General features: G+C 43.3%; 1 protein-coding gene across 1 annotated transcript in view; it reads right to left on the bottom strand.

Annotated features, from left to right (window-relative positions):
• The window catches only part of LOC307250700 (neuronal acetylcholine receptor subunit alpha-7), a gene marked incomplete at both ends in the record, with an annotated part of 51,736 nt that overhangs the window by 27,404 nt on the left and 9,332 nt on the right, over positions 1–15,000 (bottom strand). The window contains one exon of the mRNA XM_080027860.1: positions 13,143–13,187. Within this exon, the coding sequence (XP_079883986.1) occupies positions 13,143–13,187 (45 nt within the window). The remainder of the gene's footprint in view (positions 1–13,142; positions 13,188–15,000) is intronic.

The raw sequence follows: 15,000 nt of genomic DNA, 5'->3' as shown, positions 1-15,000 counted from the left end.
AATCATTTGCTCTTGTTTCTCTGTCCTGAGATTCACACAGACTGAGTTGTCTTGTTTAAATGTTACAAATTGAGCTAATTAACTGAACTCCAATTTTTTTTGAAGTTGCTGCAGAAGTTATCTCAGCTAATTGTATAATCAAACATCTAATTTTATATTAAGGTGATTGTATGCAGAATGCTCATGCCAGAAACAGTGTTTTTGTACGGAGTAATAAATAAATATTAGCAGGTTCTCAATAGTATTTCAATTTGGGGGAGGGGGGGGGGTCGAAAAAATGTCTGTCCCCTGGGGGGGCATGACAGAAAATAATTGAGAACCACTGGGCTAAGCGAAGTCTTCAGTCCCTTTATTTGTAATGCAATACTGCCATTTAGTGGGAGTAGGATGTGTAGATAAATGTATCCAGCAGATGGCAGTCTCTTCCTACTTAATGTAGGAAGAGAGTGCCATCTGTATAAATAAGCTCCCATTCACAGCATGCAGTACCAATGGGTTGGCCACTAGTCCATGCTGGCTGCTCGGAGAAGGCAGCATCCTGGGGGCCTGGTTTTATGGGCGAATATTGCTAAAAAGAACACTTCCTGTTGATTTTGGGGCGGGGCGTCAAGAGGCTTTTTTGTTCGTACTGGGATTGTACATCGCTGTATGAAATTGTGTGGTTCTAAGTACAACACAGCCTTAGTTATGATCAATCAAAGGGTTCATGACGTGCGTTTGTGATGGTTTTTGGCCAATCAGGGGCCAGTGCTGCAAGACGGTGGTTCCGATTAAAACAAGCTTTCGGGTATATCATCTTCCATGTCGGAGGACATACCCTATCATATTTTCTTTTGCACAAAAAGTTGTTATGTGTGCACTTTACTCTGCAATCCTGCAGAGTAATGTGGAGTTCTGACTTTTGCCGCCATGTTGGCGAATATCGGCTCCCACCTCGTCATAGTTATTCGGAATCAAACAAAAAAATTATTGGTGTATATTCCATGTCTTGTGAGTGTCCCTAGAGTTTTCGTTTTGCTAAATATGTTCCTGCTAGGAGTTAAAAAATTTTGAACTTTTTGAGGATTTTCGAGTCAGAAATTCACATATTTCACTTTAAAAAAATTCCTGTTGATTTTGGGGCGGGGCTTCAAGAGGCTTTTTTGTGGAGCCTGCAAAGATACATTTGGGTTATTAATTTGGTGCAGCTAGGTATAACACAGCCTGAGTTATGATGAATTAAAGTTTCGTGAGGTGCGTATTTACGCGAACTTTGACCCCAAAAAGATCCCTGGTTCTCTCCAAATTTTGAAATCTTTCAGCAATTTGACTTCGGGCAAGGGTCTTTTGTATTTGAGAAGTGGTTTGACGTCCCTGGTGCAATATCTCTAGGAGCCTTACGTCGAAATGCGAAAAGATGGTTATGGCGGTTTTAGGCACTACATCCAACATGGCCGACTTCCGGTTGATTTTGGCTAATGACATACAATTGCATTTATGTGCGCCTTGGGCCATTACATGTTGTCCTGTAATTTCAGGCTTCTAGCCCAATTTTTGAGCATGCATTTCCTGAAAAACTGTTTTTGGCCATAGGGGGCGCTATTTTTGTGCACAAATCCTGAACCACTGATACATTGCAATTTTTTGCAGGTCTGACCTGCCCGCAGAGTTTTACAACTATTCTGCCAGGGCAAGTAGGGGAAAAGTCAATTTTTAGATTGCAAAGAATAATAATTAAAACTGCAAGCAGTGATGACCGGGCCCTCGCCCATCCATGCTGCTCGCCGTCCTGGCCGTCCTCGGCGCTCCGGGTGACCGCACAAGAGAACGTGCCTCTTCGGAGCGCGCGGCACAGCAATACCTGTCGCCGGAAGCGCGGAAGTTGCCGCGACGTGCTTGATATGGATGCAAGGACGACCTCAGGCCTGGACTCTTACCAGGAAGGTGAAGTTTGGAGCACATGGACCATTGCAGAGCGAAATTACAGCGAAGCGCGACGTGTGCTTGTGTACGGTCGTTACCGTGCGAAAGGCCGTGATTTGCAGTAAATAAACGTCCACATGTGTCTCCAAGTGTCTCTGTAGGCTATTTCAAAGGAAATTAAGCAAGTACACTAATTATAACATTAATCAATTATAGGTTTGCATCACAGAAGGCATATTGGCCTATAATAATGAAAAAACACCACCTATGTGTACAGTTGTGAAATGTTTTGAATGAAATGCAAACCTCAGTTAATCATTTGCTCTTGTTTCTCTGTCCTGAGATTCACACAGACTGAGTTGTCTTGTTTAAATGTTACAAATTGAGCTAATTAACTGAACTCCAATTTTTTTTGAAGTTGCTGCAAAAGTTATCTCAGCTAATTGTATAATCAAACATCTAATTTTATATTAAGGTGATTGTATGCAGAATGCTCATGCCAGAAACAGTGTTTTTGTACGGATTAATAAATAAATATTAGCAGGTTCTCAATAGTATTTCAATTTGGGGGAGGGGGGGGGGCGAAAAAATGTCTGTCCCCTGGGGGGGCATGACAGAAAATAATTGAGAACCACTGGGCTAAGCGAAGTCTTCAGTCCCTTTATTTGTAATGCAATACTGCCATTTAGTGGGAGTAGGATGTGTAGATAAATGTATCCAGCAGATGGCAGTCTCTTCCTACTTAATGTAGGAAGAGAGTGCCATCTGTATAAATAAGCTCCCATTCACAGCATGCAGTACCAATGGGTTGGCCACTAGTCCATGCTGGCTGCTCGGAGAAGGCAGCATCCTGGGGGCCTGGTTTTATGGGCGAATATTGCTAAAAAGAACACTTCCTGTTGATTTTGGGGCGGGGCGTCAAGAGGCTTTTTTGTTCGTACTGGGATTGTACATCGCTGTATGAAATTGTGTGGTTCTAAGTACAACACAGCCTTAGTTATGATCAATCAAAGGGTTCATGACGTGCGTTTGTGATGGTTTTTGGCCAATCAGGGGCCAGTGCTGCAAGACGGTGGTTCCGATTAAAACAAGCTTTCGGGTATATCATCTTCCATGTCGGAGGACATACCCTATCATATTTTCTTTTGCACAAAAAGTTGTTATGTGTGCACTTTACTCTGCAACCCTGCAGAGTAATGTGGAGTTCTGACTTTTGCCGCCATGTTGGCGAATATCGGCTCCCACCTCGTCATAGTTATTCGGAATCAAACAAAAAAATTATTGGTGTATATTCCATGTCTTGTGAGTGTCCCTAGAGTTTTCGTTTTGCTAAATATGTTCCTGCTAGGAGTTAAAAAATTTTGAACTTTTTGAGGATTTTCGAGTCAGAAATTCACATATTTCCCTTTAAAAAAATTCCTGTTGATTTTGGGGCGGGGCGTCAAGAGGCTTTTTTGTGGGGCCTGCAAAGATACATTTGGGTTATTAATTTGGTGCAGCTAGGTATAACACAGCCTGAGTTATGATGAATTAAAGCTTCGTGAGGTGCGTATTTACGCGAACTTTGACCCCAAAAAGATCCCTGGTTCTCGGACAACTTCCTGACCTTTTCGCAATTCCTTATCGGGCAAGGGTCTTTTGTATTTGAGAAGTGGTTTGACGTCCCTGGCGTCAAAACTCTAGGAGCCTTTCGTCGAAATGCGAAAAGATGGTTATGGCGGTTTTAGGCACTACATCCAACATGGCCGACTTCCGGTTGATTTTGGCTAATGACATACAATTGCATTTAGGTGCGCCTTGGGCCATTACATGTTGTCCTGTAATTTCAGGCTTCTAGCCCAATTTTTGAGCATGCATTTCCTGAAAAACAGTTTTTGGCCATAGGGGGCGCTATTTTTGAGATCAAATCCTGAACCACTGATACATTGCAATTTTTTGCAGGTCTGATGGGTACGCCACATATTTTCAACTTATGCATGACGGGAAGTGGGTGAAAAGTCCCATTTTAGATTCCAAAGAATAATAATAATTAAAACTGCAAGCAGTGATGACCGGGCCCTCGCCCACACATGCTGCAAGCCGGAAGCGCGGAATTGTCGGCGACGCGCTCGCCTTCTGCACATACCCAGCAAGTTTGATGATGATAGGACCTACGGTTAAGGAGTTATGGCCAATTTGTGGATAGGCAGCGCCCCCTATGGGTTGGTCGCGATAAGCTTCGAGGGACATGCTACCACATGACTTCTGCACATACCCAGCAAGTTTGATGATGATAGGACCTACGGTTAAGGAGTTATGGCCAATTTGTGGATAGGCGGCGCCCCCTATGGGTTCGTCACGATAAGCTTCGAGGGACATGCTACCACATGACTTCTGCACATTCCCAGCAAGTTTGATGATGATAGGACCTACGGTTAAGGAGTTATGGCAAATTTGTGGATAGCCCCGCCCCTGTGGCGCCCCCTATGGGTTAATCGCGATAAGCTTCGAGATACATGCTACCACATGACTTCTGCACATACCCAGCAAGTTTGATGATGATAGGACCTACGGTTAAGGAGTTATGGCCAATTTGTGGATAGGCGGCGCCCCCTATGGGTTGGTCGCGATAAGCTTCGAGGGACATGCTACCACATGACTTCTGCACATACCCAGCAAGTTTGATGATGATAGGACCTACGGTTAAGGAGTTATGGCCAATTTGTGGATAGGCGGCGCCCCCTATGGGTTCGTCACGATAAGCTTCGAGGGACATGCTACCACATGACTTCTGCACATACCCAGCAAGTTTGATGATGATAGGACCTACGGTTAAGGAGTTATGGCCAATTTGTGGATAGCCCCGCCCCTGTGGCGCCCCCTATGGGTTAATCGCGATAAGCTTCGAGATACATGCTACCACATGACTTCTGCACATACCCAGCAAGTTTGATGATGATAGGACCTACGGTTAAGGAGTTATGGCCAATTTGTGGATAGGCGGCGCCCCCTATGGGTTGGTCGCGATAAGCTTCGAGGGACATGCTACCACATGACTTCTGCACATACCCAGCAAGTTTGATGATGATAGGACCTACGGTTAAGGAGTTATGGCCAATTTGTGGATAGGCGGCGCCCCCTATGGGTTCGTCACGATAAGCTTCGAGGGACATGCTACCACATGACTTCTGCACATACCCAGCAAGTTTGATGATGATAGGACCTACGGTTAAGGAGTTATGGCCAATTTGTGGATAGCCCCGCCCCTGTGGCGCCCCCTATGGGTTAATCGCGATAAGCTTCGAGATACATGCTACCACATGACTTCTGCACATACCCAGCAAGTTTGATGATGATTGGACCTATGGTTAAGGAGTTATGGCCAACGTGTTATTAAGCCCCGCCCCTGTGGCGCCCCCTATGGGTTCATCGCGATAAGCTTAGAGGGACATGCTACCACATGACTTCTGCGCATACCCAGCAAGTTTGATGATGATAGGACCTATGGTTAAGGAGTTATGGCCAACGTGTTATTAAGCCCCGCCCCTATTCACATATTTCAAATTTAAAGACTTCCTGTTGATTTTGGGGCGGGGCTTCAAGAGGCTTTTTTGTGGGGCCTGCAAAGATACATTTGGGTTATTAATTTGGTGCAGCTAGGTATAACACAGCCTGAGCTATGATGAATTGAAGTTTCATGAGGTGCGTATTTACGCGACACTTTGACCCCCAATAGATCCCTGATACTGTTCTAACTTCCTGACCTTTTCGCAATTCCTTATCGGGCAAGGGTCTTTTGTATTTGAGGAGTGGTTTGACGTCGCTGGCGTCAAAACTCTAGGACCAGTTCGTCGAAATGCGAAAAGATGTAAAGTGGCGGTTTTAGGCGCTAATTCCAACATGGCCGACTTCCTGTTGATTTTGGCCCAGGACATAACATTGCATTTATGTGCGCCTTGGGCCATTACATGTTGTCCGGCAATTTCAGGCTTCTAGCCCAATTTTTGAGCATGCATTTCCTGAAAAACAGTTTTTGGCCATAGGGGGCGCTATTTTTGTGCACAAATCCTGAACCACTGATACATTGCAATTTTTTGCAGGTCTGATGGGTACGCCACATATTTTCAAGTTATGCATGACGGGAAGTGGGTGAAAAGTCCCAAAAATGACTATAAATAAGAAGAATAATAATAGGGAATTAAAACTGCAAGCAGTGATGACCGGGCCCTCGCACACACATGCTGCAAGCCGGAAGCGCGGAATTGTCGGCGACGCGCTCGCCTTCTGCACATACCCAGCAAGTTTGATGATGATAGGACCTACGGTTAAGGAGTTATGGCCAATTTGTGGATAGGCAGCGCCCCCTATGGGTTGGTCGCGATAAGCTTCGAGGGACATGCTACCACATGACTTCTGCACATACCCAGCAAGTTTGATGATGATAGGACCTACGGTTAAGGAGTTATAGCCAATTTGTGGATAGGCGGCGCCCCCTATGGGTTCGTCACGATAAGCTTCGAGGGACATGCTACCACATGACTTCTGCACATACCCAGCAAGTTTGATGATGATAGGACCTACGGTTAAGGAGTTATGGCCAATTTTTGGATAGCCCCGCCCCTGTGGCGCCCCCTATGGGTTAATCGCGATAAGCTTCGAGATACATGCTACCACATGACTTCTGCACATACCCAGCAAGTTTGATGATGATAGGACCTACGGTTAAGGAGTTATGGCCAATTTGTGGATAGGCGGCGCCCCCTATGGGTTGGTCGCGATAAGCTTCGAGGGACATGCTACCACATGACTTCTGCACATACCCAGCAAGTTTGATGATGATAGGACCTACGGTTAAGGAGTTATGGCCAATTTGTGGATAGGCGGCGCCCCCTATGGGTTCGTCACGATAAGCTTCGAGGGACATGCTACCACATGACTTCTGCACATACCCAGCAAGTTTGATGATGATAGGACCTACGGTTAAGGAGTTATGGCCAATTTGTGGATAGCCCCGCCCCTGTGGCGCCCCCTATGGGTTAATCGCGATAAGCTTCGAGATACATGCTACCACATGACTTCTGCACATACCCAGCAAGTTTGATGATGATTGGACCTATGGTTAAGGAGTTATGGCCAACGTGTTATTAAGCCCTGCCCCTGTGGCGCCCCCTATGGGTTCATCGCGATAAGCTTAGAGGGACATGCTACCACATGACTTCTGCGCATACCCAGCAAGTTTGATGATGATAGGACCTATGGTTAAGGAGTTATGGCCAACGTGTTATTAAGCCCCGCCCCTATTCACATATTTCACATTTAAAGACTTCCTGTTGATTTTGGGGCGGGGCTTCAAGAGGCTTTTTTGTGGGGCCTGCAAAGATACATTTGGGTTATTAATTTGGTGCAGCTAGGTATAACACAGCCTGAGCTATGATGAATTGAAGTTTCATGAGGTGCGTATTTACGCGACACTTTGACCCCAAAAAGATCCCTGGTTCCGGGCTAACTTCCTGATCTTTTCGCAATTCCTTATCGGGCAAGGGTCTTTTGTTTTTGAGAAGTGGTTTGACGTCGCTGGCATAAAAACTCTAGGACTAGTTCGTCGAAATGCGAAAAGATGTAAAGTGGCGGTTTTAGGCACTAAATCCAACATGGCCGACTTCCTGTTGATTTTGGCTAATGACATATAAATTGCATTTATGTGCGCCTTGGGCCATTACATGTTGTCCTGTAATTTCAGGCATCTAGCCCAATTTTTGAGCATGCATTTGCTGAAAAACTGTTTTTGGCCATAGGGGGCGCAATTTTAGAGATCAAATCCTGAACCACTGATACATTAAAATTTTTTGCAGGTCTGATGGGTACGCCACATATTTTCAACTTTTGCATGATGGGAAGGTAGTCAAAAGTGACTTCGTTTCGGCGGAATAAAAAAAATAATAATAAGAATAATAATCGCACCGATTACAATAGGGCTTTCGCACATGTCTGTGCTCGGGCCCTAATAATAATCACAACGATTACAATAGGGCTTTCGCACATGTCTGTGCTCGGGCCCTAATTAAAACTGCAAGCAGTGATGACCGGGCCCTCGCCCATCCATGCTGCTCGCCGTCCTGGCCGTCCTCGGCGCTCCAGGTGACCGCACAAGAGAACGTGCCTCTTCGGAGCGCGCGGCACAGCAATACCTGTCGCCGGAAGCGCGGAAGTTGCCGCGACGTGCTTGATATGGATGCAAGGACGACCTCAGGCCTGGACTCTTACCAGGAAGGTGAAGTTTGGAGCACATGGACCATTGCAGAGCGAAATTACAGCGAAGCGCGACGTGTGCTTGTGTACGGTCATTACCGTGCGAAAGGCCGTGATTTGCAGTAAATAAACGTCCACATGTGTCTCCAAGTGTCTCTGTAGGCTATTTCAAAGGAAATTAAGCAAGTACACTAATTATAACATTAATCAATTATAGGTTTGCATCACAGAAGGCATATTGGCCTATAATAATGAAAAAACACCACCTATGTGTACAGTTGTGAAATGTTTTGAATGAAATGCAAACCTCAGTTAATCATTTGCTCTTGTTTCTCTGTCCTGAGATTCACACAGACTGAGTTGTCTTGTTTAAATGTTACAAATTGAGCTAATTAACTGAACTCCAATTTTTTTTGAAGTTGCTGCAGAAGTTATCTCAGCTAATTGTATAATCAAACATCTAATTTTATATTAAGGTGATTGTATGCAGAATGCTCATGCCAGAAACAGTGTTTTTGTACGGATTAATAAATAAATATTAGCAGGTTCCTTGCAAAAACTGCAAAATGGTTCAGTCCACGTCCATTCATTCCCTATGCATGTAATATATTTTCGGCCACTAATGAGATTTGGGGGGCGCTGTTTTCCTTACCTCACAGATTAAGAAATGTTTAGAAAAGTCTTCACTCCCTCTAATTGTAATGCAACACTGCCATCTAGTGGTTAGCTGTCCTAAGTAAGAGCATGGTGGAGTTAGGGCAACTTCCTGCTTTTTGGGCGAATATTGCTAAAAAGAACACTTCCTGTTGATTTTGGGGCGGGGCGTCAAGAGGCTTTTTTGTTCGTACTGGGATTGTACATCGCTGTATGAAATTGTGTGGTTCTAAGTACAACACAGCCTTAGTTATGATCAATCAAAGGGTTCATGACGTGCGTTTGTGATGTTTTTTAGCTAATCAGGCGCCAGTGCTGCAAGACGGTGGTTCCGATTAAAACAAGCTTTCGGGTATATCATCTTCCATGTCGGAGGACATACCCTATCATATTTTCTTTTGCACAAAAAGTTGTTATGTGTGCACTTTACTCTGCAATCCTGCAGAGTAATGTGGAGTTCTGACTTTTGCCGCCATGTTGGCGAATACCGGCTCCCACCTCGTCATAGTTATTCGGAATCAAACAAAAAAATTATTGGTGTATATTCCATGTCTTGTGAGTGTCCCTAGAGTTTTCGTTTTGCTAAATATGTTCCTGCTAGGAGTTATGAATTTTTGAACTTTGTGAGGATTTTCGAGTCAGAAATTCACATATTTCACTTTAAAAAAATTCCTGTTGATTTTGGGGCGGGGCTTCAAGAGGCTTTTTTGTGGGGCCTGCAAAGATACATTTGGGTTATTAATTTGGTGTAGCTAGGTATAACACAGCCTGAGTTATGATGAATTAAAGCTTCGTGAGGTGCGTATTTACGCGAACTTTGACCCCAAAAAGATCCCTGGTACTGGGAGGAATTTGAAATCTTTTCCGCAATTCCTTATCGGGCAAGGGTCTTTTGTATTTGAGAAGTGGTTTGACGTCGCTGGCGTCAAAACTCTGGGACCAGTTCGTCGAAATGCGAAAAGATGTAAAGTGGCGGTTTTAGCCACTAATTCCAACATGGCCGACTTCCTGTTGATTTTGGCTAATGACATACAATTGCATTTATGTGCGCCTTGGGCAATTACATGTTGACCGGTAATTTCAGGCTTCTAGCCCAATTTTTGAGCATGCATTTCCTGAAAAACTGTTTTTGGCCATAGGGGGCGCTATTTTTGTGCACAAATCCTGAACCACTGATACATTGCAATTTTTTGCAGGTCTGACCTGCCCGCAGAGTTTTACAACTATTCTACCAGGGCAAGTAGGGGAAAAGTCCCATTTTAGATCCGGAAGAATAATAATAAAAATCGTACCGATTACAATAGGGCTTTCGCACATGTCTGTGCTCGGGCCCTAATAATAACAATCACACCGATTACAATAGGGCTTTCGCACATGTCTGTGCTCGGGCCCTAATTAAGCTTAAATACTAGTCTGCCGAGTCTGCAGGGAGGAATCAACCTTTCTATCCCATAGAAACAGATTAGGGGAAGGATTAGTGCGCCACACACACACACACACACACACACACACACACACACACTAACACACACTTACAACACTGCAAAATTCATATACATCATCACTTTACGAACACACACACACACACACACACATAGAGAGAGACAGACAGACACACACACACACAAACACACACGCACACACACACACACACACACACACACACACACACACACACACACACACTCTCTCTCACACAAACACACACACACACACACTAACACACTTACAACGCTGCAAAAATCACATACATCACCAATTTACGAACACACACACACACACACACACACACACACACACACACAGACACACACACACACACTCTCTCACACACACACACCCCTCCCCACACACACACACACACACCCCTCCCCACATACACACACACACACACACACACACACACACCACTGGACATTATATGAAAACTAATTAAATTTGGACAGCACTATGAAATGGGTTTCGGAACTTAAAGACATTCATACAGTCTCATTAGCCTTGACATTCAACCCACAGACAGCTCAACCGGACGCAATGTTAAGTTAATGCAAGAACCGATATGCAAAATATTAAGATTTTCGTCTATTTATCTTCCATAACATGTCTTCTTTCATACTCTATCTCTCTCTCCCTCTCTCTCTCCCTCTCTTCCATAACATGTCTTCTTTCATACTCTATCTCTCTCTCCCTCTCTCTCTCCCTCTCTTCCATAACATGTCTTCTTTCATACTCTCTCTCTCTCCCTCTCTTCCATAACATGTCTTCTTTCATACTCTATCTCTCTCTCCCTCTCTCTCTCCCTCTCTTCCATAACATGTCTTCTTTCATACTATATCTCTCTCTCCCTCTCTCTCTCCCTCTCTTCCATAACATGTCTTCTTTCATACTCTATCTCTCTCTCCCTCTCTCTCTCCCTCTCTTCCATAACATGTCTTCTTTCATACTCTATCTCTCTCTCCCTCTCTTCCATAACATGTCTTCTTTCATACTCTATCTCTCTCTCTCCCTCTCTCTCTCCCTCTCTTCCATAACATGTCTTCTTTCATACTCTATCGCTCTCTCCCTCTCTCTCTCCCTCTCTTCCATAACATGTCTTCTTTCATACTCTATCTCTCTCTCCCTCTCTCTCTCCCTCTCTTCCATAACATGTCTTCTTTCATACTCTATCTCTCTCTCCCTCTCTCTCTCCCTCTCTTCCATAACATGTCTTCTTTCATACTCTATCTCTCTCTCCCTCTCTCTCTCCCTCTCTTCCATAACATGTCTTCTTTCATACTCTCTCTCTCTCTCCCTCTCTCTCTCCCTCTCTTCCATAACATGTCTTCTTTCATACTAGTATAAATCAAAGGTCCAACATGTACATTCAGGTGTTTATTTGACTAAACCTTGTCTGTTTGCGTCTGTATATTTCTCCTATACAACCATCTTTAACGGACATTATCTCAACATTTTTTTTTCTCAATACTCTGAACCAAAAATCTACAACTTCTAAAGCACTTACATCAACTAAACTTTCCATAATCATTCTCAGCACTAATTCCGAAGGTTATTACAAAAGGATTTGTTCATATGTTGTTCACTGTCTGATTTATGAGACATTTTCTTCTTAAAAACATGCTATAAATGCATTGTTAAGAAGGCAAAGAGTTGACTTATAGAAAATAAACAATACAATAAGATTAGCCTTTATTGATCCAAGATGATACATCCTTGTGTTTCTGCAGCACAATAATATAAAATCACCGGCCACTTTATCAGGCACAGCAGTTCATTTTCTTGTTAACACATATAACTAATCAGCCAATCACATGTCAGCAACTCATTGCATTTAGGCATGTAGACCTGGACGGGACAACTTACTGAGGTTGAAACCGAGCAACAGAATGGGGAAGTAATGGGTTTTAAGTGACTTTGAACATGGCAATGTTGAGGGTGCCAGGAGGGCTGGTATGAGTATTTCAGAAACTGCTGATCTACTGGGATTTTCACTCTAAACCATCTCTAGGGTTTACAGAGAATGGTCCGAAAAAGAAAAAAATATCCAGTGAGCGGCATTTGTGTGGACGTAAAATGCCTTGTTGAAGTCAGAGGTCAGTGGAGGATGGGCATACTGGTTCGAGATGATAGAAAGGCAACAGTAACTCAAATAACCACTCGTTACAACCAGGGTATGCAGAATACCATCTCTGAACGCAAAACACGTCCAACTTTGAAGCAGATGGGCTACAGCAGCAGAAGACCCCACCGGGTGCCACCCCTGTCAGCTAAGAACAGGAAACTGAGGCTACAATTCTCACAGGATCACCAATATTGGACAAAAGAAGATTGAAAAATCATGCCTGGTCTGATGAGTCTCGATTTCAGTTGTGACATTGAGATGGAAGGTTCAGAAAATACCTGAGAAAAATAACTTAAACCTGCAGTGTGTAGTATTTTGGGTTTTATTTCCTAGCAGATTTTGTAGAAAATAATTAGAATATCCATAAGTACATTTAATTTAGTGCATAATAGCTGAAAAAAAAAATATTATTTTTTTTCCTTTAGAAAGGATCTCATATATGTCCATATTTCTGCATATTTTGGACCAAGGCCTAGTGCCGCCATCTTGAAAGTGTCATAGTTGGAATGTCATCAGGTGCATTGTTTAAAATGTAGAATTGTTCTTGTCCTTGAAGGCCACTGTAGCTTCTGTTATTATTCGAAAGGGTTGGGGTTACCCAGGGAGCGTTGCATTCTAGAACTTTCTAGAACTTACTTGATGATGTCATATTACACACTGCACCTTTAACGCAACAAAGATGGTTTTCATACTTCTTGTAGAAGCCAAATACATGTTTCAAGTGAAGTGTTGAACTCACCAGCTGCAGCCAGATGTTGGTTGTGATCACTTGGTTCTTCTCATCCTGTTAAAACACAAACACAAAGAAATGCATATATATTTTTTAGGTCTAGGTTTAAGGTCTTAAAAATGCATTTTCATCATGTTTTTAAGAAGTAAAATGTCTCATAAATCAGACAGTGAACGACATATGAACAAATCCTTCAGTAATAACCTTCAGAATAGTGCTGAGAATGATTATGGAAAGTTTAGTTGATGTAAGTGCTTTAGAAATCGGTAACAATAAAATATGTAAACGTCTTAGAAATGCATTTTCAGCATGTTTTAAATGAGAGAAATGTCTCATAAATCACTCTGGTTGCGTTCCAAACCTCATACTCTTTCTTTTTTCTATTCTACATACTACATCCGACGATAAAAAGAATCTAGTTAGGATGCAGTAGGCATACTATTGGGACATACTTTTCTCTCTTATTTCATCATAACATGGCTCCTTGATCTTGCCTCTTGCTTTTATATCCGTCGCATCCCCGTTTGTTTTCATATGGAGGCTTCGTCGATGTTACGTCACTTCACGTGCGCACTGGATTGTGGGTCAGAATCGCCCCAAATAGGATGCACTTTTCAACACTAACAATCTTGGCCGCATGAAGTAGGACATCCGGGTACTTCTAACCATCCTAAATCTGGCCACAAGAATCGGGACATCCTAAATCTTCTTTCTACCATACTAAATAGTAGAAAGTATGCGATTCGCAACGCAACCACAGTCTTCCCTTCCAGTGTCTTTCCTTAAACATGGCGGCCACAGGAGAGAGAAAAAAAAATCAGATAAGGAAGATTTTTTTCTCATTATGTCGAGAAATGTCAAGAATAAAGACGAATACCCCAAAATGCTGTTGGAGTTAGTGGGGGCATTTATGTAATTTTCAGCATACTACAATTGACGTGCATAGTATTGGGACATCCTAAATCTTTTCCTGGCGTACTGAATAGTATGGAAAGTATGGGGAATGGAACGCAAATGCATTTTAAGCACGGCGGCGAGGTAATGTCAGTTTGATGAATGTCCAGTCTGTTAATAGATTTTCCAGTTAACCGTGAAATACTGAGAGAATTAGAATATAAAGGAGGAAGGTGAGACGCTACAATGGGTTTTAATAGGAAAATGACCTCCAGGTAATTCAACAGTGTGTGTGTGTGTGTGTGTGTGTGTGTGTGTGTGTGTGTGTGTGTGTGTGTGTGTGTGTGTGTGTGTGTGTGTGTGTGTGTGTGTGAGACGTGCGTGTGTGTGTGTGTGTGTGTGTGTGCGTGCGTGTGTGTGTGTGCTCCCACGTGAGTATTGTGTGTGCCTTTAGTATTGTGCGTGTGCGTGCGTGTGCGTGTGTGTGTGTGTGTGTGTGAAGGTGTGTGTGTGTCTGTCTGTCTGTGTGTGTGTGTGTGTGTGTGTGTGTAGATAGATTAAGGGCCACACATTGCATTATAATACCCACGCTTTCATACTAATCTGCCAGACTTTTTTTAGGATGTCCCAAAATGTGATATTGAAGATTGATGTCTGACTACATACAGTCACTTTTTGCTGTCTGCTCAATGTAAAAAATATATCCCTGCGTTCCGAATCTCATACTCTTTCTTTTTTCTATTCTACATACTACATCCGACGATAAAAATAATCTAGTTAGGATGCAGTAGGCATACTATTGGGACATACTTTACTCTCTTATTTCATCATAACATGGCTCCTTGATCTTGCCTCTTGCTTTTATATCCGTCGCATCCCCGTTTGTTTTCATATGGAGGCTTCGTCGATGTGACGTCACTTCACGTGCGCACCGGATTGTGGGTCAGAATCGCCCAAATAGGATGCAGTTATC

This window comes from Ammodytes marinus (genome assembly GCF_949987685.1).
Source record: "Ammodytes marinus genome assembly, chromosome: 5".
Classification (NCBI taxonomy): domain Eukaryota; kingdom Metazoa; phylum Chordata; class Actinopteri; order Uranoscopiformes; family Ammodytidae; genus Ammodytes; species Ammodytes marinus.
This window is presented reverse-complemented; position numbering and strand designations above follow the sequence as displayed.